The sequence below is a fragment of the Hyperolius riggenbachi genome, chromosome 2 (genome assembly GCF_040937935.1).
Source record: "Hyperolius riggenbachi isolate aHypRig1 chromosome 2, aHypRig1.pri, whole genome shotgun sequence".
Taxonomy (NCBI): domain Eukaryota; kingdom Metazoa; phylum Chordata; class Amphibia; order Anura; family Hyperoliidae; genus Hyperolius; species Hyperolius riggenbachi.
This window is the reverse complement of record NC_090647.1, coordinates 501,400,161-501,424,151: the sequence shown is the minus strand read 5'-3', so window position 1 is coordinate 501,424,151 and position 23,991 is coordinate 501,400,161. Positions and strand designations below refer to the sequence as shown.

The 23,991-nt window shown below is 45.9% G+C and overlaps 1 protein-coding gene across 3 annotated transcripts in view; it reads right to left on the bottom strand.

The window, feature by feature from the left end:
* The window catches only part of CFAP298 (cilia and flagella associated protein 298), a 34,800-nt gene extending 19,221 nt beyond the window's left edge, over positions 1 to 15,579 (bottom strand). Inside the window, exons 1-3 of one of the 3 annotated variants that reach the window (XM_068266093.1) lie at positions 15,498 to 15,579; positions 9,423 to 9,563; positions 2,814 to 2,981 (exon numbers count right to left, since the gene is read on the bottom strand). In XM_068266093.1, coding sequence (XP_068122194.1) covers positions 2,814 to 2,981; positions 9,423 to 9,561 — 307 coding nt within the window. In that variant the 5' untranslated portion in view covers positions 9,562 to 9,563; positions 15,498 to 15,579. Of the gene's footprint in view, positions 1 to 2,813; positions 2,982 to 9,422; positions 9,567 to 14,929; positions 15,162 to 15,497 lie in introns of those variants that run through there. The other 2 variants (XM_068266092.1, XM_068266094.1) reach the window with 2 other exon arrangements.
* Positions 15,580 to 23,991: the final 8,412 nt, after the last annotated feature.

The window sequence follows — 23,991 nt, the reverse complement described above, 5'->3', positions numbered from 1 at the left end:
AAAGTCATGCATTTTGGTCGTACCAATGGTCTAACACCATACAAAATAAATGGGATACAGTTGGGGACATCAAACTTGGAGAAGGACTTAGGAGTACTCATCGACAACAAGTTAAATAATCGTACTCAATGCCAAGCCGCTGCAGCTAAAGCTAACAAAATTTTGGGATGCATTAAAAGGGAAATAAAAACTCGAGATGCTAGCATAATATTGCCCCTGTTTAACTCTCTAGTAAGGCCACATCTGGAATATGGAATTCAGTTCTGGGCACCACATTACAAAAAAGATATTGCAGTTCTAGAGCAGGTGCAGAGACGAGCAACAAAATTGATACGTGGGATGGAAGGTCTCACTTACCAAGAAAGGTTAGATAAACTGGGTTTATTTAGTCTAGAGAAAAGACGCCTTAGAGGAGATCTAATTAACATGTATAAATACATCAGAGGGCAATATAATAGCTTGGCGGATGAGCTTTTTGTCCCTAGGCCTTCTCAAAGGACTAGAGGACATGATCTGCGCATGGAGGAAAAACGTTTTAGCCATTTATTTAGGAAAGGGTTCTTTACAGTAAGAGTGATTAAGATGTGGAATGCATTGCCACAGGAAGTCGTTATGGCAAACTCTATACCTGCATTTAAAGGGGGCTTAGATGCTTTCCTTGCGTTGAATGACATCCATGGCTACAATTACTAGGTAATGCCAATGATGTTGATCCAGGGATTTTATCTGATTGCCATCTGGAGTCGGGAAGGAATTTTTACCTTGTAAGGGTTTTTTCGCCTTCCTCTGGATCAACAGGGATATGTGAGGGAGCAGGCTGGTGTTGTACTTTGTACTGGTTGAACTCGATGGACGTATGTCTTTTTTCAACCAAAGTAACTATGTAACTATGTAATTATGCTCTAAACTCTGTAGCAGGAAAATATGTCAAAGACTGAATCTATGTGCAGACTTTCTTTCAGGTGACAGTTTAGGAATGAGAGCTGTGCAAGCACACTGCTAGGATCATGGTTTGGCTTATCCTGTTTTATGGAAGTGGGAAGGAAGAAGATGAGCAAGTGGCATTGTGCAGTGGGAACTTCCTTTGACAAATGCAGCAGGGTGAGAGTGATCCATCTCACAGGACCATCAGAGGGTGAGGTTAGTGGAGTGAAGCTCTGTTCCCACTTGAGCTGAGAATGGACATTTTATGTCCATTCTCCACTCATTGAAAAACTGACAGTGAACGGCTCCCATGTTATAAAGAGGAGCCACACTTGTCTCTCTGCAATGGACCCGTTGCGGTAAGTGGGCTGCAATTCTGTGCATCCCTGATACTCCTGGGCAGGCGGATGCATTTCCAATATAGTCTCTTGGGGTAAAATATCTGCCCCGGGCTCCAGCTGGACTACAGTGGACCATTGGAGTGGACACTACACTGTCCACTTCCACTGGCAGCATGTGATCTGGCATAAGTGGGAACCGAGCCTAATTGGACAGCTGTACACACTTAATTTGCACTGAAATCTTCATGAACGATTAAAGGGAACAATAGATGAAATAAATAAAGAGGTTATACATACCTGGGGCTTCCTCCAGCCCCATACGCTGTGATTGATCCCACGCCGCCGTCCTCCTCTGCCCGCAGCTACGAGAACCGGGTCCACGCTGTTCCGTCAGTCGGAGCCAGTCTAAGCGTAAGGGAAGTGCGCTGTTTGCGTATCTCTCCAGCAGCCGCTGGAGAGATACATAGAGGGTGCACTTCTCCTGCGTAGCCTGGCTCCGATGACGTCAGTGACGGGACCCGGTTCTCGTAGATGCAGGCAGCGGAGGACAGCGGCGTGTGGGGCTGGAGGAAGCCCCAGGTATGAATATAATCTTTTTCATTTTCAGGGTTCAGGTTCATCTCTGGTTCCCTTTAAGTGTGCATGAAGTGAAACACAACAATTATCAGATTGTGGTCCACAGACTACCAGCAGGAGGCAGGTAGGCGTTAGGTGGCCCTCAGTGATAATGTGCGATGTGAGTCAAATGACATGCTTTGCTTACCTTCTAAGTAAAGAAGGCTGACAGAAGCACTGCAGAGGACAATGATTTGTAACTTACTTAAACAACAAACAAACAAAACGGCACTTTCTAATAGGGCTGTTGACTCTCTTAAAGTGAACCTCCAGACTACAAATCTACTCAGCAGCACTGAAAAGGCTTGGTGTTTCTTTAACAGGTTCACAGCATCAGAACTTTGTTTTTCATACCTAAGCCTAATTTTTAGCTGCTTAGAAGCTAAGCTCCACCCATCAAAGAAAACTGCCCAGGAATTTTTCCCCTGATGCTGTGCAAAGCATAATGGGATTCTTGATGTTGTTGTTCTTGTTGCCTAGCAGCTGGGAGGGGTGATCAAGACACAGGACAGTTGGAACTGTGTCTCATGCTCCCTGTCACCTCCTTTTAACCAAAAAGATGGCTGCTCCCATAAAATCACAAACCTTTGCCTGTTCTTTTAAAACAGGGTGGGTAAGAGATTATATTACCTATTTATTTTAATTAACATAACTAATGTAACTTAATGGCAGTATGTTTGTAAAGGCTGAAGTTCCTCTTTAAGTATGAAAATATGAAGACCCAAGTGTAAGTCAACACAAGAAACAAGACTAGCCGTGTTTCCCTTGATAATGATTGCAACGTCCACCAACAAGTATAATCCTGCTTGACACACAAGCACTACTATCCCTCTCCCTCACTTTTGGTGCCACATAGAAGCATGCTGGGGTCTATACTGACTTCTATGCAAGCTTTATATTGCAGGGCACAGAAACAGGAAATGACATCATTACCATGTCCGTTGCGTCTTCCAATCTCATCCTTTTTATAAACACTTCCTCCACTAGGCATACATTTTGTTCCCCACTCGTCTTTAAGCTTCAGTTCTTCGATCTGCTCATCAGCCAAGCCCTGCATATTGGGGGGCAAAGTAACACCATGTTCTGCCAACTCTTCAATCTCTATAAAGGAGGAGGAAAGAGGAGGATAAGAGTGCATTTAGGGACAAGTTTTGTCCGGTCGGCGGCTATACAGACATGTCACCCACTACAAATAATCAGTTCTCAGAACCTGCCCCAATTAATATTTCTGGGAATGTACAATACAAGAAAAAAGGTAAATTCAGCTGGACATCCTTTCTATTCTATAAAATGTTTCTCTACAGAACAACCCCTCCAGCTCCAATAAGTGAAGGAGATTTCTTGGCATTCCTAAACAAGGTCTTCGCAGTGGCGTAGCTAAGGAGCTGTGGGCCCTGATGCAAGTTTTACAATGGGGCCCCCCAAGCACTCTATACATAACAATTGATACGGCGCACCAAAACCTGCCAAAGGCAACCACATTGTCAGAGGTGCAAGAAGGGGATGAGGAACAGTTTGTTAATGATTACCACTACTCAAAGTATCTATAGAAGTGATTATTATGAGCACAGGACCAATAGAGAGCCTATACTGTAGTTGAGGCAGGGTCCTTCGGGGCCCCTCTGGCCCTAGGGCCCCGATGCGGTCGCTACCTCTGCAACCCCTATTGCTACGCCCCTGGGTCTTCGTCATCAACATACAATGCTGTTTGGTCATGTATGCCTAGATATTTTGGTACAGCATACACTATCAGCCAGGCTCTTAAAATGAAACAGAGACGAAGCACCCTCATGTATTTTACCATATATATCAATTGGAACATGACAGTAAACACCTACCTTTCTCTCTGTTTCATTCTTCTCTGCTAAATTTGCCTTGTGGCTCTGCTTTGCTGCTTTGAGGATAAATAGCAGCAAAGCAGAGCCACAAGGGGGCAGACTTGGGCTTGAAAAGACATCACAGTAGACTGACTCAGCTATAATCATTCTGGGAAAAGCTAGATTGAATGCTCAGTCGGGGATTCTTATTAGGGCTGATAACAGGCAGATTTAGCAAAGAAGAATGAAACAAAGAGCTGAGTAGGTGTTTACTGCCATGTTCCCATTGATATATATGGTAAAATACATGAGGGTGCTTCGTCTCTGGTTCTCTATAACGTACACACCTTAACCTTGTGTCACCGTTGGATCCCCTTGGGTGACATCGCTGGGCCAGCCAGTACAGCAGTGTGTCAACTGTATAGTTTGTAACGCATACTGTTGCTAAGCAGGAGGTCGGAGGGACGACGGAGCCAGACGAGCACGACGTAACTCAGTGGGCGGAGGAGCGGCATCTTCAAAGTAGTTGGGCATTTGTTGGGTGAGTCGATCTGCCATGCGAATCGCTTGTGGATTGCTGTACAGATGCTTAATTATTGGCTGAGGCGGTCATTGCTGGCCACCTCAGCCGACTTTAGTCAAACAGGTGTACGTAGCCTTTAACCACTTGAGGACCGTAGGCTTACACCCCCCTAGTGACCTGCTACGATTTACAATTTAGGCCACTGCAGCTTTAAGGGCTCGCTGCAGGGCCGTACAACTCAGCACACAAGTGATTCCTCCCCCCTTTTCTGCCCACCAACAGAGATTTCTGTTGGTGGGCTCTGACTGGTTGTGCATTGTTTGTTTGTTTTTATTTTATTACTTTTTTTTTTAATAAATGTAGCTATTTAATTTTTTTTTCCACCCCCCTTCCCCAGCCAGTCTATGACAGCGGATTGCTTCTGTGCATCCCGGGGGACAACCACGTCACATGGCTGTCCCCAGTACATCGCTGTACAGTGTAAATAGATGGCGGTTTCACCGTCTAATAGTCTTCTAGCGGCGATCGCGGCTCGGAGACGGATGACGGAGCGGAGCTTTGTCATTCAAGCGGAGATACTCTTGCAAAACACGCCCCCAGGACTTGACGCCATTTGGCGTTAGGCGGTCCTAGGGGAGCCACCGCGTTCATGCCAAATGGCGTTACAGGGTGTTTAGCGGTTAAATAATGATCATTTGCATAACAGTGTCAATTATCCAGACTGCTGACCGAAGTAAATGGACTTCCTATACATATGAAATGCCTCAAAATCTTCCCCACTCAGAGCTGAAGAAGTTGCCCTGTTGGAGTGATGAAATGTCTTCTAGAACAGAGAAATGTCATGATGTCCCCGGGAGCGAAGCTGCAACAGCCTCTGCTGCTATGCAGGAACATTATCCAAACTTTACATGACAGCTGCTAAATGGACGATAAGCATTTCTGAACCCCAAAATACCCCCACCTCTGAATATTGAAAAATTATAACTAACAAGTACCTTTGGTTAAAAAGGAACTCTAGCTAAATGTCAAATTGCTACTGTGGAAGAAAAGATGTATCCGAACCTCCACAGTGGAACTAAAATATGGAAGCCTCCATATCACTCTCACCTCAGATATCCTTTAAAAACAATGCTTTATTATAGGTCCATGATGCAGGACACAGACAGAGGTATAAGGGGTGCAGCAAAGCGTACTCCTGAATAGCTGACATGTTTCTGACCTTAAAGGGTCCTTAATCTTGCTTGAATTGTGACAATGTCCTTGATGCCTGGATACACCGTCTACCAGTCCTGCTTACAGCCACTCACTCTCCAGTACTGCACATACTCATAGATCAATAGCACAACACCCACTTCCAGCCAGTGTCTTGTCCACACAGTCCACAAAGTTCAGAAAGTAGCAACCATCAATGGCAGTGAACGGCTTTAGATTCAAGCATCGGGGCACCAATCATCTGCCAAAAATCACTAATAAGCAGAATATCCCTATTCCACTCCACAGCAAGGATATACAGTGGTGTGAAAAACTATTTGCCCCCTTCCTGATTTCTTATTTTTTTGCATGTTTCTCACACTTAAATGTTTCTGCTCATCAAAAACTGTTAACTATTAGTCAACGATAACATAATTGAACACAAAATGCAGTTTTAAATGATGGTTTTTATTATTTAGTGAGAAAAAAAACTCCAAATCTACATGGCCCTGTGTGAAAAAGTGATTGCCCCCCTTGTTTAAAAATAACTTAACTGTGGTTTATCACACCTGAGTTCAATTTCTGTAGTCACCCCCAGGCCTGATTACTGCCACACCTGTTTCAATCAAGAAATCACTTAAATAGGAGCTATCTGACACAGAGAAGTAGACCAAAAGCACCTCAAAAGGTAGACATCATGCCAAGATCCAAAGAAATTCAGGAACAAATGAGAACAAAAGTACTGTAATTGAGATCTATCAGTCTGGTAAAGGTTATAAAGCCATTTCTAAAGCTTTGGGACTCCAGCGAACCACAGTGAGAGCCATTATCCACAAATGGCAAAAACATGGAACAGTGATGAACCTTCCCAGGAGTGGACGGCCGACCAAAATTACCCCAAGAGCGCAGAGAAAACTCATCCGAGAGGCCACAAAAGACCCCAGGACAACATCTAAAGAACTGCAGGCCTCACTTGCCTCAATTAAGGTCAGTGTTCACGACTCCACCATAAGAAAGAGGCTGGGCAAAAACGGCCTGCATGGCAGATATCCAAGGCGCAAACCACTTTGAGGCAAAAAGAACATTAAGGCTCGTCTCAATTTTGCTAAAAAAACATCTCAATGATTTCCAAGACTTTTGGGAAAATACCTTGTGGACCGACGAGGCAAAAGTTGAACTTTTTGGAGAGTGCGTGTCCCGTTACATCTGGCGTAGAAGTAACACAGCATTTCAGCAAAAGAACATCATACCAACAGTAAAATATGGTGGTGGTAGTGTGATGGTCTGGGGTTGTTTTGCTGCTTCAGGACCTGGAAGGCTTGCTGTGATAGATGGAAACATGAATTCTACTGTCTACCAAAAAATCCTGAAGGAGAATGTCCGGCCATCTGTTTGTCAACTCAAGCTGAAGCGATCTTGGGTGCTGCAGCAGGACAATGACCCAAAACACACCAGCAAATCCACCTCTGAATGGCTGAAGAAAGACAAAATGAAGACTTTCGAGTGGCCTAGTCAAAGTCCTGACCTGAATCCTATTGAGATGTTGTGGCATGACCTTAAAAAGGCGGTTCATGCTAGAAAACCCTCAAATAAAGCTGAATTACAACAATTCTGCAAAGATGAGTGGGCCAAAATTCCTCCAGAGCGCTGTAAAAGATTCGTTGCAAACACTTGATTGCAGTTATTGCTGCTAAGGGTGGCCCAACCAGTTATTAGGTTCAGGGGGCAATTTATTTTTCACACAGGGCCATGTAGGTTTTGATTTTTTTTTTCTCACTAAATAATAAAAACCATCATTTAAAACTGCATTTTGTGTTCAATTATGTTATCTTTGACTAATAGTTAAAGGTTTTTGATGAGCAGAAACATTTAAGTGTGACAAACATGCAAAAGAATAAGAAATCAGGAAGGGGGCAAATAGTTTTTCACACCACTGTAGCATTTCTCCAGAGTTGTTGGTATAATGCAACCTTAAAGTGTACCTGAAGGCTTCTCTGTGATATGCTGTGCTACTTTGCAAGAAAAACAATAATTCTTCATTGGATCCAACCAAAACCCCAGACTAGTGCAAATTGGGTTAACACAGTTAATGCATCCTTGCCTTTGTATAAACTTACATATATCCAATGGAACTGTCCCCTTAAATTTGAAGGTATTTTGATACCTTGGCTAGAATACATTAAGTATCAAGAAATAGACTATGAAAACCGAACTTAATTTACTATGACCGGGATCTTAGCCTGAAATTCTGATGGTGGGGTGGAGGGGGAGACCACGAGAGAGAGAAGGGAGGGGTTGATAGGGGTATTGGCGGGAAAGGTCTAACACAATGTAGTCATGTCTAATATGATATGTATTTTGATATGCTTGACATGTGTTGTATTTGTGTTGGGTTTGCAAAACTCAATGAAACTTATCTGTAAAAAAAAAAAAAAATTAAAAAAAAAAAATGTACCTGAAGGCAAAAATAAAGTCAGATACTTACCTCAGTAGAGGGAATCCTGTGGATAAATCCAGAGGCTTCCCCATCCCCCTCAAGCTTGCCGTTTACAGTGCTGGGACCATTTGAACATATTTAATAAGGGCTTGTTGAAAAGGTTTGCATGACTGTCCTCCCGTACAAGATCTTTAGGCGCAAGATGGCACATGTAGTTGCATGGAGCCACTCATGCGCTGCTTTTTCCTCTGTGCGTGAGTGGCTCCACGATACTGTGCAGGTGTGGGCCATCAGTGTGCCTGAGCAGTGCGGCGTGCCCACAGACAGGTTCTCATTAATATTTACCCAAATAGAATATGTAGATCTTTGTAAAAGTGGTACCCATGGTATAATCTCAACTACCATGCAATACTTTCGACATCTTGGCTTTAAAGTGGAACTGTAATCGCTATAGGACTATGGTTCAATAGGTTACACAAGTATTCATTGCTATAGGTATTTTATTAAAGTGACTTTTAGGACTTTTTCTACTAAGGCGGTTTCAGACTGGAAACCAGTTGCGCCCGACGCTCCGCACCGTCAAAAACAGGTCTTCAGGAAACTCCTCTCTATTGCGCAGTATTTCCTTGTCTGGCCACCAGCCAAGCAGGAGGTGACGTGCGCTTGCCGTCACTTCCTGCTTCAAGTATGCAGAAGTGCACAAAAGTGTATTGGTAAAATACATCTCCACGCATGCGCACCGCAGAAGCAATCTTTTTTTTTTTTTTTAAACGTACGCCTCGCCATGGACTAACATGACTTCTGGGTCGATACAGATCGCCGGAACTAGACAGCGCTAACGTAGTTCTTAACTAGATAACGACCGCGCTAAATGAATACTTCGCCCTATTTTGATGGCTAACTGCCAGGGCGTAGATTTCAATACACCGACGCCGCGCCCCGACAATCTCACCGTGTCTCCCCGCCACAGCTCACTGGTTCTGCTGTCTCTATAACGCCAGAGCCCTTTTAGCGGCCGATTTCATTGGCTCCTGTCTATCAACGTAAGCAGCTCCCATTGGCTTACATTGATAGGCAGGGTCAGGAGCCAACGAAAGTGCTTCCTGACCGCCTCACAGGAACTCTGCCGTCATAGAGACGTGGGTGGGTGAGGTGCCCATGGTGCAGCATGGACGGCGATTGCGGCAGGTATGTGCGGTGATTCGTCGGTATTCCGCCGTTTCTTGTACCAGCGGTCTCTGATCCTTAAGGGGGCAGAGACCGCTGGTACTTAAGTGGCTAACCTGCATCGGGGATGCGGCAAAAAGTCACTTCCACCGCGTCGCACTGTACCGCACAAGTATGAAAGTCTCCACAGACTTTCATTACCAGGTGGTGGGGCGCGGTAAAAATACCGAACTGCCTCGATGTGAAAAGGGCCCTCATATACATGTTTATGTAACAATAGGGCCCTGTAAAATATTTACCAGCAGATACTTTCATATCAAATCCATAGCATTACAAGTCAAGTCAATGTAATTCAATGTACACATCCAGCAACAGTGAGACGTCTCTGTGAAAACAGCTTTTCTTACCTGAACAAATCCTGCTTACTTTAAGCCGACCATTATATATGGCAGTGACTTCCTTCACCAGCTCTTCGACGGGAACAGTAACAGTCGTATCGTACAGGAACTGGCTCTCATCATTGTGCTTCACGTGTAAACGCACCATTTCTGCTGAAAAAAGAAGGTTCACATTACGTTTTACATAGAGGCCCATTTATAAAGATTGCCGTTCTGGTGAACAGTATATTTTGTTTTGATAAAGCAATGAGCTTAATTGATGTCAAAGGATAGTCATGCTGTACAAAAGATGCTAGCGATGCTCATAACAAGTAGATACGTCCCCGTAGCCACTCATAATCGAAATTGAAATGAGTTCAGGTTGCCCGCAGCAGAGAAGGGGTTAAGTTACTCAGGTGACAATGTGCTCCGTTTGTGTCCCATATCACTCCCATGCTTCTTTCTTCAACCCAGAAGAAGGAAGCATGGGAGTGACATGGAACATGAATGGAGCGCATCGTGGCCTGGGTAAGCTAACCCCCCCTCCCCTCGGGGTTGGTAGCCCGAACTCATTTAAATTTTGATTACGAGTACCTAATAGGACATAGCTACTCAGAATGAGCATCGCTAAAAGATCCATTGGTGTTAGTCCTCCAGATGCAATTAATAACCATTTAGACGGATATATGCATCCACTGTTAAAAAGGACCATAAATTTAGAGACCAAAAGTACAATTGTAGCTACAGTGGCTATCTGGCTCCTGGGAATCCTCAACTCAGCCTGCAGACGGGGTGCTAATTGAAAAGTTTTGCTATATGTGAACATTTTGGATATTTGGCTTAGAAACTTGCATGAAGAGAGCTGTAATTTTTCAGGTTATAGAAGGGCTCAATGGAGACCTGGAATCACCCTTATTAGGGAACTATTATATTTCCTTAATGCATTAGATGTTGAATTTGTTAAAAGCGCTAAATTTAACAGAAGACTACTAGAAACTAGAGGCTTGATGTACAAACTGTTGGTAAATTAGCTGTGCATAGTCAATTTTACCGGGCAAGTGTCATCCCCTGTAACAGGAGTAGCACTAATTGCATAATGTGCTTGTTGCTATAGTAACATAATGGTACGTTAATTTCTTCAGTAGTGTACCGCACATAACCATAGAAACATGTACATTACCCTGGTAATGCAAGTTAGGCTAATTCACTGATAGTACATGCATCAGGGCCCTTGCACACGTCCATTCAATATTACGTTTGTTTGAGGAGTAGGAAAATGAATTATTTTTTGATTTGCAGTGGATTCGTGTGAGGTTGGAAGGAGTAAATGGGCAGATGAAGTGCACAAGCAAAGCTTCCTATAGCTTTGTAAGGTAGCCATACATCTAGCAATGATGGGCAGATTTGACCAAGAGACAAATCTCTCTAATAAGATTCGATTAAAGAGAGATCTGTAGGCTGTTCATACACTGCAGGCCGATTACCGATTGACTTCATGCTAAAATCTATCAGGAATCTGCCTTGTGACGCCGCCTCACAGGCCCGACACTGTCCCCCCAATATCAAATGTGCCACGTTCCACATGGCTGCCGGAGTAACATAGGGCGCATGTGTGATGTCACACATGCGCCCATGTGAACGCCGGCAACCACGCGGGGCGGGTGTATGGATGGAGGATGGAACCAGCAGCGGATACAGACAGATAAAGTATAGTGCACCGGGGGGCACATTGGACATTGGGGGGACAGCACCGGGGGTTTCGTAGTGCTTGATCTTCCCAATATCCAGGGCTGTGGATTTGGTATGAAAAATCGAGTACATTTGAAATTGGCGCCGGTAGACTTGGTCACAGGATACAGCGGAATATAGCTGATCCTGCTTCTGCACAAGTCCGGGCCGATTTAATTACTATTCCCCCTCCAGGGCGCCATGGATAGTGGGGGAATGAAATAATTCGGCTTCCAGCGATTGCTGGAGGCCGAATTATTATGTTTTTAAGCAACCTCGGCTCCGACGTTACTCACTGAGCGCTGCAATAGGAGTGATTCCTATTGTAGTCTATGGAGGCGCCGGCTGCGCCCAAATCTAGCGGTGCTGAAAAAGCACTGCTCCGCGAAAAATCACCCGGCTCCTCAGTTTATGAAACCACCGACTCCAGGTACCCATAATTGGTCCGAATCCACAGCCCGGTCTCTCACAGTTACCGCTGCGCACCCAATCGAGCACGACGACCCAACATCTTGCAGTATGTCCGATCCACATGCTCGGCTCGAAATTGGTTGCATCTCCGATCGGGCATGCATTTGCCACAGTTTTTTTTATTCGATTTGATAATTAACGAATCGGATGGTCAATTGGCCACCAAGTCAATAGATGCATGGTCTCTTCTAGTTGAGGCAGTGGTCAGATGGACATTCTATCATATATAAGAAAATTAAATCTGGTAAATAATCAGGATCAGTCAGATATTGATAATTTACCTGGTCTAAAGCCCATCTGATGGTGTATGTGAGGGGGCTAGGGGATATGTTAAAGAGACTCCGTAACAAAAATTGCATCCTGTTTTTTATCATCCTACAAGTTCCAAAAGCTATTCTAATGTGTTCTGGCTTACTGCAGCACTTTGTACTATCACAGTCTCTGTAATAAATCAATGTATCTTTCCCCTGTCAGACTTGTCCGCCTGTGTCTGGAAGGCTGCCAAGTTCTTCAGTGTTGTGGTTCTGCTATGAACTCCCCCTTCCAGGCCCCTCTATGCACACTGCCTGTGTGCTATTTAGATTAGGGCAGCTTCTCTCTTATCTTTTACAAGCTGGATAAATCGTCCACTGAGCTGGCTGAGCTTTCACATACTGAGGAGTTACAGACAAGGGCAAAGCTGTTTGCAGGAAGAAAAGAGCAGCCTGAAACTTCAGTGCAGGAGAACTGCAGGGGGAAAGAAACACACAAATGATCTCTTGAGATTCAAAAGGAAGGGTGTATACAGCCTGCTTGTGTATGGATGTATTTTCTATGTGTGGACATACTGTATATCAACCTACTTCCTGTTTTGGTGGCCATTTTGTTTGTTTATAAACAAACTTTTTAAAACTGTTTTTAACCACTTTTAATGCGGCGAGGAGCGGCGAAATTGTGACAGAGGGTAATAGGAGATGTCCCCTAACGCACTGGTATGTTTACTTTTGTGCGATTTTAACAATACAGATTCTCTTTAATGAATACAAATTGTGCAATGGCTCTTCTGACCGAACCTTTGTTTCAAGCAAGTTTTTGTTAGGTCTTGATACAACAATCGGTAGTTAGTTAATGCACATGACTTGTTCAGGTCCATTCTTTATTTTCTAGCATGCTTGAGGGCTCAATGATCAATACACTTGACAATAAGCGAGCAGGATAATTTACATTCAGTGAGCAAACAAGTTGAACAGGAGTTAATACTCTATTTGCTCATGTAATATACCTTAAATTGTAAGCTTCTATGAGAAACAGTTAACCTCCTTGGCGGTAACCCCGTGTGTGACACGGGGTAAGCCGCCAGAGGGTGCCGCTCAGGCCCTGCTGGGCCGATTTACATAATTTTTTTTTCAAACACGCAGCTAGCACTTTGCTAGCTGCGTGTTTGGTCTGATCCCCGCCGCCGATGCGCCGCGGAAACAGCCCCCCCCGCATACCCCTTGCGCAGCCTGGCCAATCGCCGCCAGGCTGCGCTATGGGGTGGATCGGGACTCCCTGTGACGTCACGACGTCCGTAACGTCGATGACGTCACTCCATCTGTCGCCATGGCGACGGGGGAAGCCCTCAAGGAAATCCCGTTCAGATCGGGATTTCCTTATGGGCAAGCGGCGCCGATCGGAGGGGACGGGCGGACGCCACGGGGAGGTGGGAAGCATGTAGCTAGCGCTAGGCTAGCTACATGCTAAAAAAAAAAAAAAAAAAAAGGCGAAAAAAAACTCCCGCGGCTGCGCAGCCGCAGGAATTATACCGCCAGGGGGGTTAAGGTGGCCATACACTGGTCGATTTGCCATCAGATTCGACCAACAGATAGATCCCTCTCTGATCGAATCTGATCAGAGAGGGATCGTATGGCTGCCTTTACTGCAAACAGATTGTGAATCGACTTCAGCATGAAATCGATCGCAATCTGTGGTGGTGCTGCCTCTGCCCCCCCGCATACATTACCTGCTCCGCCGGCGCGTGTCCCCGCTGTCACCACTGTCTTCTTCTCCGCGCTCGGCTCCGGGTTCTGGCTGGTATCACTTCTTTCTGTCTGGGGAAGTTTAAACAGTAGAGGGCGCTCTACTGTTTAACCTTCCTGCCGGGATAGGAAGAAGTGAAGCCTGCTGGACTCGGAGCCCAGCGCGGAGACGGAGCAGCAGTGACCAGAGGACGCACGCCGGCAGAACAGGTAATGTATTCCCGCTGTATTGCATCAGTCGTCGGGTATTCGAACGCCGATATCAATGCACTCCCGACCCGCTGGCGATCGAGCAAAATCTTCCGCACGGGCGGCTTGACGGGAATGATTGATTGAGGACAGAAATCAATCGTTTGCGCAACAATTTCTCAGCAGATTCGATCAGTGATCGAATCTGCTGTATATCGGCGGGAAAATCATTAGGTGTATGGGCCCCTTTAAGGTGCCCATACATCTAGCAGTGATGGCAGATTTGGTCAAGTGACAAATCTCTCTCTGATCGAATCTGACCAGAGAAAGATCTGTTGGCTGCCCATACAGCAGAGGCTGATTACTGATCGATTTCAGCATGAAATCTCTAGGGAATTGGCCTCCCCAAATATTCTATGTGCCCCCAGTGCCCATCCATGAAGATACTTTACCTGTCACGCTGCCCGCTGTTACACAGGGCCGGCCCGCTCATGAGGCGGGGTGAAACATTTGCCTCAGGCGGCAAACTTCTAAGGGCGGGGGGGGGGGGGGGATTTGGGGGGCTGCCGAGCTGGAGGGGTAGCGGTCAGGTCGGGGGTATTGGGCCTAGCGGTGGGGAGGGGGGTCAGACCCCCCCTCCCTCGCCTGGGTCCCCCGATCTGCGCTCCCCTCCAGCCTGTAATTAGGAAGCCGCTGCCAGATCGTAAGAGGCACGGGCGGGGAGGACTCACCTTTTCCGCGTTCCAGCGAGCGCTGCACTGACGTCACTTTCTGCATCGCCGCCCACTGTATTGTAAGTGGACGGCGGTCCGACCCCCTCCCCACCGCTAGGCCCAATACCCCCGACCTGCCCGCTACCCCTCCGGCTCGGCGCCCCCCCCTCCCCCCTCCCCCCCCGCGGACAGGCACGGCAGCAGCTCTCTCCTAAATTTGCCTCAGGCTGCAAAAAGTCTAGGGCCGGCCCTGCCGCTGTACTTCCACATTGGTGCCCCACGAGGCTGCCGGCGTTGCAGCATGTGGGGTACGCGTGACGTCGCACCAAATGCGGAAGTATGGCAGACACAGTGGCAACACTAACAGCGGCGGTTACATATAACATTTGGGAGGACAGTGGCAGGGGGTTTCGCTGTCACAATTATTACCACCACCCACCTGATCAAGATTTCGTAGCATGTCCGATTGATACATTTAACCAATTTCAGCCTGAAATTGGTCAAATCGTCGATAGGGCATATCTGTGGCAGCACCAATTTTCATCACATTCAAATCGGATGTTCGGCCACCAAATCACCTGATGTATGGCCACCTTTAGCAACACGATTTATACAACATACTCTGTGAAATGCTGTAGAAAATATCAGCATTATCTAAAGCATAATAATGATTTTGTGGGCTGCAAAGTATAGATTTGATTATGAGATTCTGCAATCTCTCCGCCCAACTACAGTAGAACGTAAGCATTAAGCTTCCATGGCAACAGCAGCACCACAGCCTACAGTGTGTCCCGATGTAGCTACGCCCGACACTCTGCATGTGATCTATCGAGGGCTCAGAGGTAGGACATGCTGGGAATAACTGCTAGCTGGTTACAGCTGACTCCTGTAATCCATACAGAGAGCACAGCTGCTCCGGCTGTAATGAGGGAGTCTCAGTGCCGCAGTGATACGAGCTGACATCATCATTATAATATAGGTGTGAAATAAAGAAATAACGAACTCACCTGCTGCTTACACCGACATACATACACTATGTATATCCGGCCTGTATCCTAGGAGACCGCTGTACACTTCCGGCGTGCGCCGTCCTGACGTATAACTAACGATGGTAATCTATTACAGCCCCGCCCACCGCGTCTGATCGGATTCGGCTGGAGGAGATCTGAAGCGTTTGCGGTGCAGAGTTCTGTGCGCACAGTGACGTCACCAGTTCTAGCTTCTGCTGGCTAAAAACTGTTAGTTGCTTGCTATTCGCAGCCGTGATACAGTAACTACCTGAGCTGCTGTATAAATCTGTAGCTTCATTTATTTAAAAAAAAAAATATTTATGCAATAGCAGTGGAGGGAGCGATGTAGGAAAACAAAGGTGCAGCAAATAAAAAGTACAAATGTGGGCTATCTGACTACATAAAATGGGAGCCTGGTAATCTGTAAAAAACTGTATGTTAAAACTGGGAGGGTAGGGGCACGCTAGGCAGAATCACTAGCTTTGTGGAAAACACATGCATTTTGCCCATAATGAAAGGATATGGTCTGCATAAAAAAGGCTAAGGGCCCATTCACACTTAAAAGCGCAAACCAGTATCGAATATCGTCAAAAAAAATCACTGGACAAATATGCGTTCTTGGAGCTATTGCAATCATGCCTGAGTTGCCAAAAAATGCTGCGGGTAACGCGTTTGGCAATTGCCTCTAATCGCAAATCGTCAAATCACGAGATCACTGCCATATTCAGGGGCGTAACAATAGACCCTGCAAGGGATGCAGTTGCAGGTGGGCCCAGAAGCTGCAGGGGGCCCAGTGGATGGAGAAGTTTGTTTTCCCCCCATGTCCTGGGAGACTGACAACTAAGGGCATTGAGTGAAAAGAGACTCCTCTTGTGTCTCCCCTGGGGTCAGAGTGTGTGTACATCTCCTCCTGTGTCTCCTCTGAGGTCAGAGTGTGTGCACATCTCCTTGTGTCTCACCTGGGGTCATAGTGTGTGTACATCTCTTGTGTCTCCCCTGGGGTCAGTGTGTGTACATTTCCTCCTGTGTCTCCTCTGGGGACAGTGTGTGTGTGTACATCTCCTCTTGTGTCTCCCCTGGGGTCACAGCATGTGTACATCTCCCCGTGTCTCCTCTGGGGTCAGAGTGTGTGTACATCTCCTCCTGTGTCTCCTCTGGGGTCAGAGTGTGTGTACATCTCCTCCTGTGTCTCCTTTGGGGTCAGAGTGTGTGTACATCTCCTCCTGTGTCTCCTCTGGGGTCAGAGTGTGTGTACATCTCCTCCTGTGTCTCCTCTGGGGTCAGAGTGTGTGTACATCTCCTTCTGTGTCTCCTCTGGGGTCAGAGTGTGTGTACATCTCCTCCTGTGTCTCCTCTGGGGTCAGAGTGTGTGTACATCTCCTCCTGTGTCTCCTCTGGGGTCAGAGTGTGTGTACATCTCCTCCTGTGTCTCCTCTGGGGTCAGAGTGTGTGTACATCTCCTCCTGTGTCTCCTTTGGGGTCAGAGTGTGTGTACATTTCCTCTTGTGTCTCCTCTGGGGTCAGAGTGTGTACATCTCCTCCTGTGTCTCCTCTGGGGACAGAGTGTATGTACATCTTCTCTTTTGTCTTCCCTGGGGTCACAGTGCGTGTACATCTCCTCTTGTGTCTCCCCTGGGGTCACAATGTGTGTACATTTCCTCTTGTTTCTCACCTGGGGTCACAGTGTGTACATTTCCTCTTGTGTCTCCTCTGGGGTCAGAGTGTGTGTACATCTCCAAGTGTCTCCCCTGGGTCACAGTGTGTACATCTCTTGGGTCTTCCCTGGGGTCACAGTGTGTGTACATCTCCTCTTGTGGCTCCCGAGGGTCACAGTGTGTGTAAATTTTGTCTTGTGTCTGCCCTGGGGTCACAGTGTGTGTACATCTCCTCTTGTGTCTCCTCTGGGGTCAGAGTGTGTGTACATCTCCTCTTGTGTCTCCCGTGGGATCAGGGTGTGTGTACATTTTGTGTCTCCTCTGGGGTCAGGGTGTGTGTACATCTCCTCTTGCGTCTCCCGAGGGTCACAGTGTGTGTACATTTCCTCGTGTCTCCTCTGGGGTCAGAGTGTGTGTACATCTCCTCCTGTATCTCCTCTGGGGTCACGGTGTGTGTACATCTTCTCGAGTCTCCCCTGGGGTCACAGTCTGTGTACATCTCCTTATATAGTTACATAGTTATTTTGGTTGAAAAAAGACATACGTCCATCGAGTTCAACCAGTATAAAGTACAACACCAGCCTGCTCCCTCACATATCCCTGTTGATCCAGAGGAAGGCGAAAAAACCCTTACAAGGCATGGTCCAATTAGCCCCTAAAGGGAAAAATTCCTTCCCCGACTCCAGATGGCAATCAGATAAAATCCCTGGATCAACATCATTAGGCATTACCTAGTAATTGTAGCCATCAATGTCTTTCAATGCAAGGTAAGCATCTAAGCCCCCTTTAAATGCAGGTATAGAGTTTGCCATAACGACTTCCTGTGGCAATGCATTCCACATCTTAATCACTCTTACTGTAAAGAACCCTTTCCTAAATAAATGGCTAAAACGTTTTTCCTCCATGCGCAGATCATGTCCTCTAGTCCTTTGATAAGGCCTAGGGACAAAAAGCTCATCCGCCAAGCTATTATATTGCCCTCTGATGTATTTATACATGTTAATTAGATCCCCTCTAAGGCGTCTTTTCTCTAGCCTAAATAAACCCAGTTTATCTAACCTTTCTTGGTAAGTGAGACCTTCCATCCCACGTATCAATTTTGTTGCTCGTCTCTGCACCTGCTCTAAAACTGCAATATCTTTTTTGTAATGTGGTGCCCAGAACTGAATTCCATATTCCAGATGTGGCCTTACTAGAGAGTTAAACAGGGGCAATATTATGCTAGCATCTCGAGTTTTTATTTCCCTTTTAATGCATCTCAAAATTTTGTTAGCTTTAGCTGCAGCTGCTTGGCATTGAGTACGATTATTTAACTTGTTGTCGATGAGTACTCCTAAGTCCTTCTCCAAGTTTGATGTCCCCAACTGTATCCCATTTATTTTGTATGGTGCTAGACCATTAGTACGTCCAAAATGCATGACTTTACATTTGTCAACATTGAATTTCATCTGCCATGTATGTGCCCATATAGCCATCCTATCCAGATCCTGTTGCAATATGACACTATCTTCCTGAGAGTTGATGATTCTGCACAATTTCGTATCATCTGCAAAAATAGCAACATTGTTCACTACTGCTTTTACTAGGTCATTAATAAATAAATTGAAGAGCACTGGACCCAGAACAGACCCCTGTGGTACCCCACTGCTAACAGTCTCCCATTTTGAGTACGATCCATTGACCACAATTCTTTGTTTTCTGTCCATTAGCCAGTTCCCTATCCATGCACACAGACTCTTCCCCAGTCCTTGCATCCTCAACTTTTGCACCAGACTTTTGTACGGAACAGTGTCGAAGGCCTTTGCAAAGTCCAAGTATATCACCATCTACAGCATTCCCAATATCCATATTAGCATTGTGTCTTCCCTGGGGTCAGAGTGTGTGTACACCTCCTCGTGTCTCCCCTGGGGTCACAGTGTGTGTACATTTCCTTTTGCGTCTCCTCTGGGATCAGATTGTGGGTACATCTTCACGTGTCTCCCCTGGCTCACAGTGTGTGTACATCTCCTCCTGTGTCTCCTCTGGGGTCAGAGTGTGTGTACATCTTCTCTCGTGTCTCCCCTGGGGTCACAGTGTGTGTACATTTCCTCTTGTGTCTCCCCTGGGGTCACAGTGTGTGTACATTTCCTCTTGTGTCTCCCCTGGGGTCACAGTGTGTATATTTCCTCTTGCGTCTCCTCTGGGGTCAGATTGTGGGTACGTTTCCACGTGTCTCCCCTGGCTCAGAGTGTGTGTACATCTCCTCCTGTGTCTCCTCTCAGTGTGTGTACGTCGTCTCTTGTGTCTCCCGAGGGTCACAGTGTGTGTACATTTCCTCTTGTATCTCCCTTGGGGTCACAGTTGTGTGTACGTATCCTCGTGTCTCCCGAGGGTCACAGTGTGTGTACATTTCCTCTTGTGTCTCCCCTAGGGTCAGAGTGTGTGTACATCTCCTCTTGTGTCTCCTCAAGGGTCAGAGTGTGTGTACATCTCCTCTTGTGTCTCCCCTAGGGTCAGAGTGTGTGTACATCTCCTCTTGTGTCTCCCCAAGGGTCAGAGTGTGTGTACATCTCATCTTGTGTCTCTCTGAGGGAGCACAGGATGAGCAGCCACTAGACACCAGGTAAGCTATATGGGGAAGGGTAAGACCACTAGACACCAGGGAAGCTATACTGGGGAGGGAAAGACATCAGGAAAGCTGTATGGGCGAACCCCTAGACAGGGAAGGTTTATGTTGGTGGGAGGGGGAACACTAGACACCAGAGAAGCTGTATAGGAGAGGGATGACCACTAGACACCAAGGAAGTCATATAAGGGAAAAGGTGGTGGGTGGAGGGGTAGGACAACTTGAGAACAGGAAAGCTATATGGTGGCAGTATGGGAGGAACCTGGCTTTCAGAAACTGCCTTGTGTGAAATTTAAGTTTAGTTGGGGTCTAAATGTCACCCTGCCGTACTGAAAATGTGGTCTTTTTGATTTTGACTGTAGGATTACTGGTGCCACACAGCAAAGCAGTTATTCTTGGCGCAGTACAGCAGCGATAGTTTTGGTGCCAGCGCTGCATGGCTGATTTGGGCGCCCAGAGTTTGAGCTGGGTGCTGCACAAATCAGCTTAAAACAAAAGTAATTTGCCCACTTGCAACAGCCGGTGCCCGAGTTACATCCCAGCTCCGCGCCCTGCCGAGGAAGTAGTATTCAGCACAAACCAGGAGCTGGGTGAGCCATTGCTTGGCTTTAGGCCTCATTCACATTGGATGCATTCAGAAACGTGTAAAAGCGCATGCGCTTCTGTGCATATTAAAAAAAAAAGAAAAAAAAAACCGCAGCGCAGCGCATACATGTGAACCAGGCACATTTAATTACATGAGAAAATCAATACCCTGCTAAAGGCACAGGGCAATGCACTGTGAAAAGCACACAGAACCAGCCCTGATGTGAGCGAGGCCTAATCCCCTGCCTAAAACACGTACGCCGACAATGATTGCAAGTTCCCACAGGCTTGTTTGAGTATTTCTGTAACTGTTGATCTGTGATCTTCACCTACAATAGTCTCTACAATGTATTCATCATGTTTCCAACAATGAAAAACATCTGATGAGGCGCATGCTGCTTATGAGAGAGGTCAGATGAGAATTGCCAGGCTGGTTGGTATGGTGGCCATACATGATAGAATTATTTCATCCAATCTTACCAATTCTATGTAGTATAAATGAACTGCCTAAATTATCCTTTTAATATATTCACTTAATTTACCCTTATACTACATAGAAATGGTAAGATTGGATGAAAAAATTGCACCATGTATGGCCACCTTTAGGCTGACAGAAATGCTACAGTAACTCATATACTGCAGCAAAAAAAAGCACTTCAGAATTCAATGCATCAAACCACATCCATGTTCACCTCCCGACAGTCTACAAGAGAAAACTAGACAGCTGAAGAGTAAAAAAAAAAATAACATAAAACGAAATGGCCTGATGAATCTGTATTTCTGCTTAGGCAAAACAAAGACGATGAGGTCAAAATTAAGTAATAACTATATGAATTCATGAAGCCAACCTGCCTTGTGTCAGTAGTCCAGGCTTCTGGATGGTTTAGGAAACAGAACAGGGGATTAATTCAAAGCTGACATGTGAAAAAATATCACTAGGCAATCATGTCAAGATGGACCATAATGTTAAAGGAATGGTTCCAACACCTTGTGGAGTCCATGCCATGAATAACAGAGGCTGTTCTAAGGGCAGACGCAAGGCCAGATTTATACGCTTTCTGCCCCAGGCCAAAATATGTGTTCATTTGCAGTAGCACCCCTCTCAGTCCATGTTCAGCCCCCTCTTCCGTGTGTATCAATGAACTGTAGACCTTCTCTTTCATGGACAGCAATTCAATTCCCCTTTTTCATGTGTGGCTCCCTATTTTAAGGCTGGTTTCATATGTAGCAGCCCCTCTTGTGTTCAGGTGCTCCCACGAGCTACAGCCGCCCAAGGCCTGGACCTTTGTAGCCTTTCCAGAAATAATAATTCCTTTTTTTGTGTAGCGCCTTTCTCCTGTCGGACTCAAAGCGCTTATGAGGCAGCTACTAGAGCACACTCAGTAGGCAGTAGCAGTGTTAGGGAGTCTTGCCCAAAGAACTCCTTACTGAATAGGTGCTGGCTTACTGAACAGGCAGAGCCGAGATTCGAACCCAGGTCTCCTGTGTCAGAGCCCTTAACCATTACACTATCCAGCCACTGCTGAAATCCGCCCATGGACAGTTGGAGACCCTACCCAAAGCACCCAGTCAGAGTAGAGGAATAAGTTTTGTGAAAAAGGTACAAAGCTACAAAACATTAAACACACTGTTCACTCCAATATCGTGTTACATATGTTCCTTTTATTCAGTATAACACCACAGGGATTCACAGGACACTGCACAGGTTACCGTGTATTGATAAGGAGGTAATACTGCAGATCTGTACATAAATCTCTTACACAAACCACAGAAGCAAATAGGAGATTTACAAGTTGGTTGTCATATATACCACATACACACACTTCTCTGAAAAATGCCACAATTCCTACTAGCAGTTTTGTCGAGTAACGCTGGCCACACACATTCAGGTCTGATCATTGGGCATTACCACATCACTCGATGCCAAACAGATAAGAGGCCAGCATCAGGGTGAGGTCTATCGGGTTTTGTGCCCGCTCTATGTAAAATGCAAGTTATACAACCCGTGTTAGACCAGTTGGCATGGAACTACAACCTCATTATTGACCTTTGGTTGTATGGAACAGCTAGTGACCCATAGATGGCTTCCTACTGCCCTAAAGTATGGTCCAGTACACTCCATATTACTCTGGCCTCTGACAAAGTGTATGAAGGAAACATATTGCTTCTACCAGCAACTTCCCCCATTTTTTTCCTGCTTGTCCTGAACGCATAGAAGGATTGATACAAGGAGCAACACAGAGCAGATTTACTAAGGCTTCTCCAGTGGTGAGAGATCAAGTCATGCAGGCACTGACTAGGAATTGCTTGTTAGAGTCTTACTGAAGCCACCCCAAAAAAACTAAACAAAACACAAAAAATCCAAAAGTTTAGGTACTAGCCTATGGAGGATGAGGGGTCTGGAACCCTTAGAGCCTTTTCGGTCCTCTCTCCGTGCCCTCAGTACACCATGGTCCCCCCACCCAACTGAAGGTATTTGACCAGTTATTGAAGGACTGTGAAAGCTATAAGGGATCCAGAGCCTTCCCTCTACACACGCAAGTATCTATTTTTTCAAAACATTTTTTTAGAGTGGCTTCAGTATTGCTTTAAAGGACAATTGTGCTCCAAGCCACGTGCCACATGAACGCGATTGCAAGCGTCACAGCCGTGCGCTCGCGCAGGCGCAAAAGATGACGACCTGGCGAGGTCACCATCTGCAACGGAGGGGATCCTAGGACACCGGATCTGCAACCAGGGACAGATAAGCTGCCAGGGGCTGGAGGAAGCCCCTGATAAGTAGATCCTGTTTTTTTTTTTTTGTAACTCACACCTGTCCTTTATATAAACCCCAGGCTATCATGGATTTTTTTGTTTTTTCATTTAAGTTATTGTCCTGCATGCAAACTGCCATCACATCACAGCTTTACAAGCTTCTCAGCAACCCTGACTATGCCCTGATATGACACCGGCTGAGGAAGGCTTGCTGGATTGTTTATGGTATTTCCAATGGAGATGCCTTCATAAATCTAACACAGACACTTTTTTTTTTAATATGGTAGTACTGGCACAAGTTACCACAACAATGAGAGTTTGAGGCTTTCACAAGAACCAGACCATGAAGGCAGATGTGTCACAGTCTAAAGCGACACTCACATTCCCTCACTAATGGTCCTAATGTTATTAAACTAACCATACTACAGCAAAGCAGATACCGTAGCAAATTATTCCACTGAATTCACAAATAGTGACTGCAGGGAGCTCCACACATCATCTGCCACAGCACTGAAGCCTCATATGCACACTAGAGGTTCTCTGTCGAGGAGGCTAGTCGGGTCCGCCTCTGCCGAGAATGTAGCATGTATGGTGGCCCAGATGGGTCATCTGGAGTGCTGGATCATCAGCTAATATTATAGTTGGATACATTTTAACTGCACTTAAATATACATTGTACAATTATTTGATTACACAAAGTATCTATTCGGATGTTGATATTACACAAAATGCCTTAACAGACCCCATTCAGCATTAGTTGTGTAGCTGAAAGACCACAGATATGAATTCCTCCAGTGGGTAGAGAGTCACAGGATATCTAGCCAATGAGCAAGCTATCGATGCTGCTTTTTACTGAGCTAGTGAGCTAAGAACAGAGGATAGAGTTTTGTCG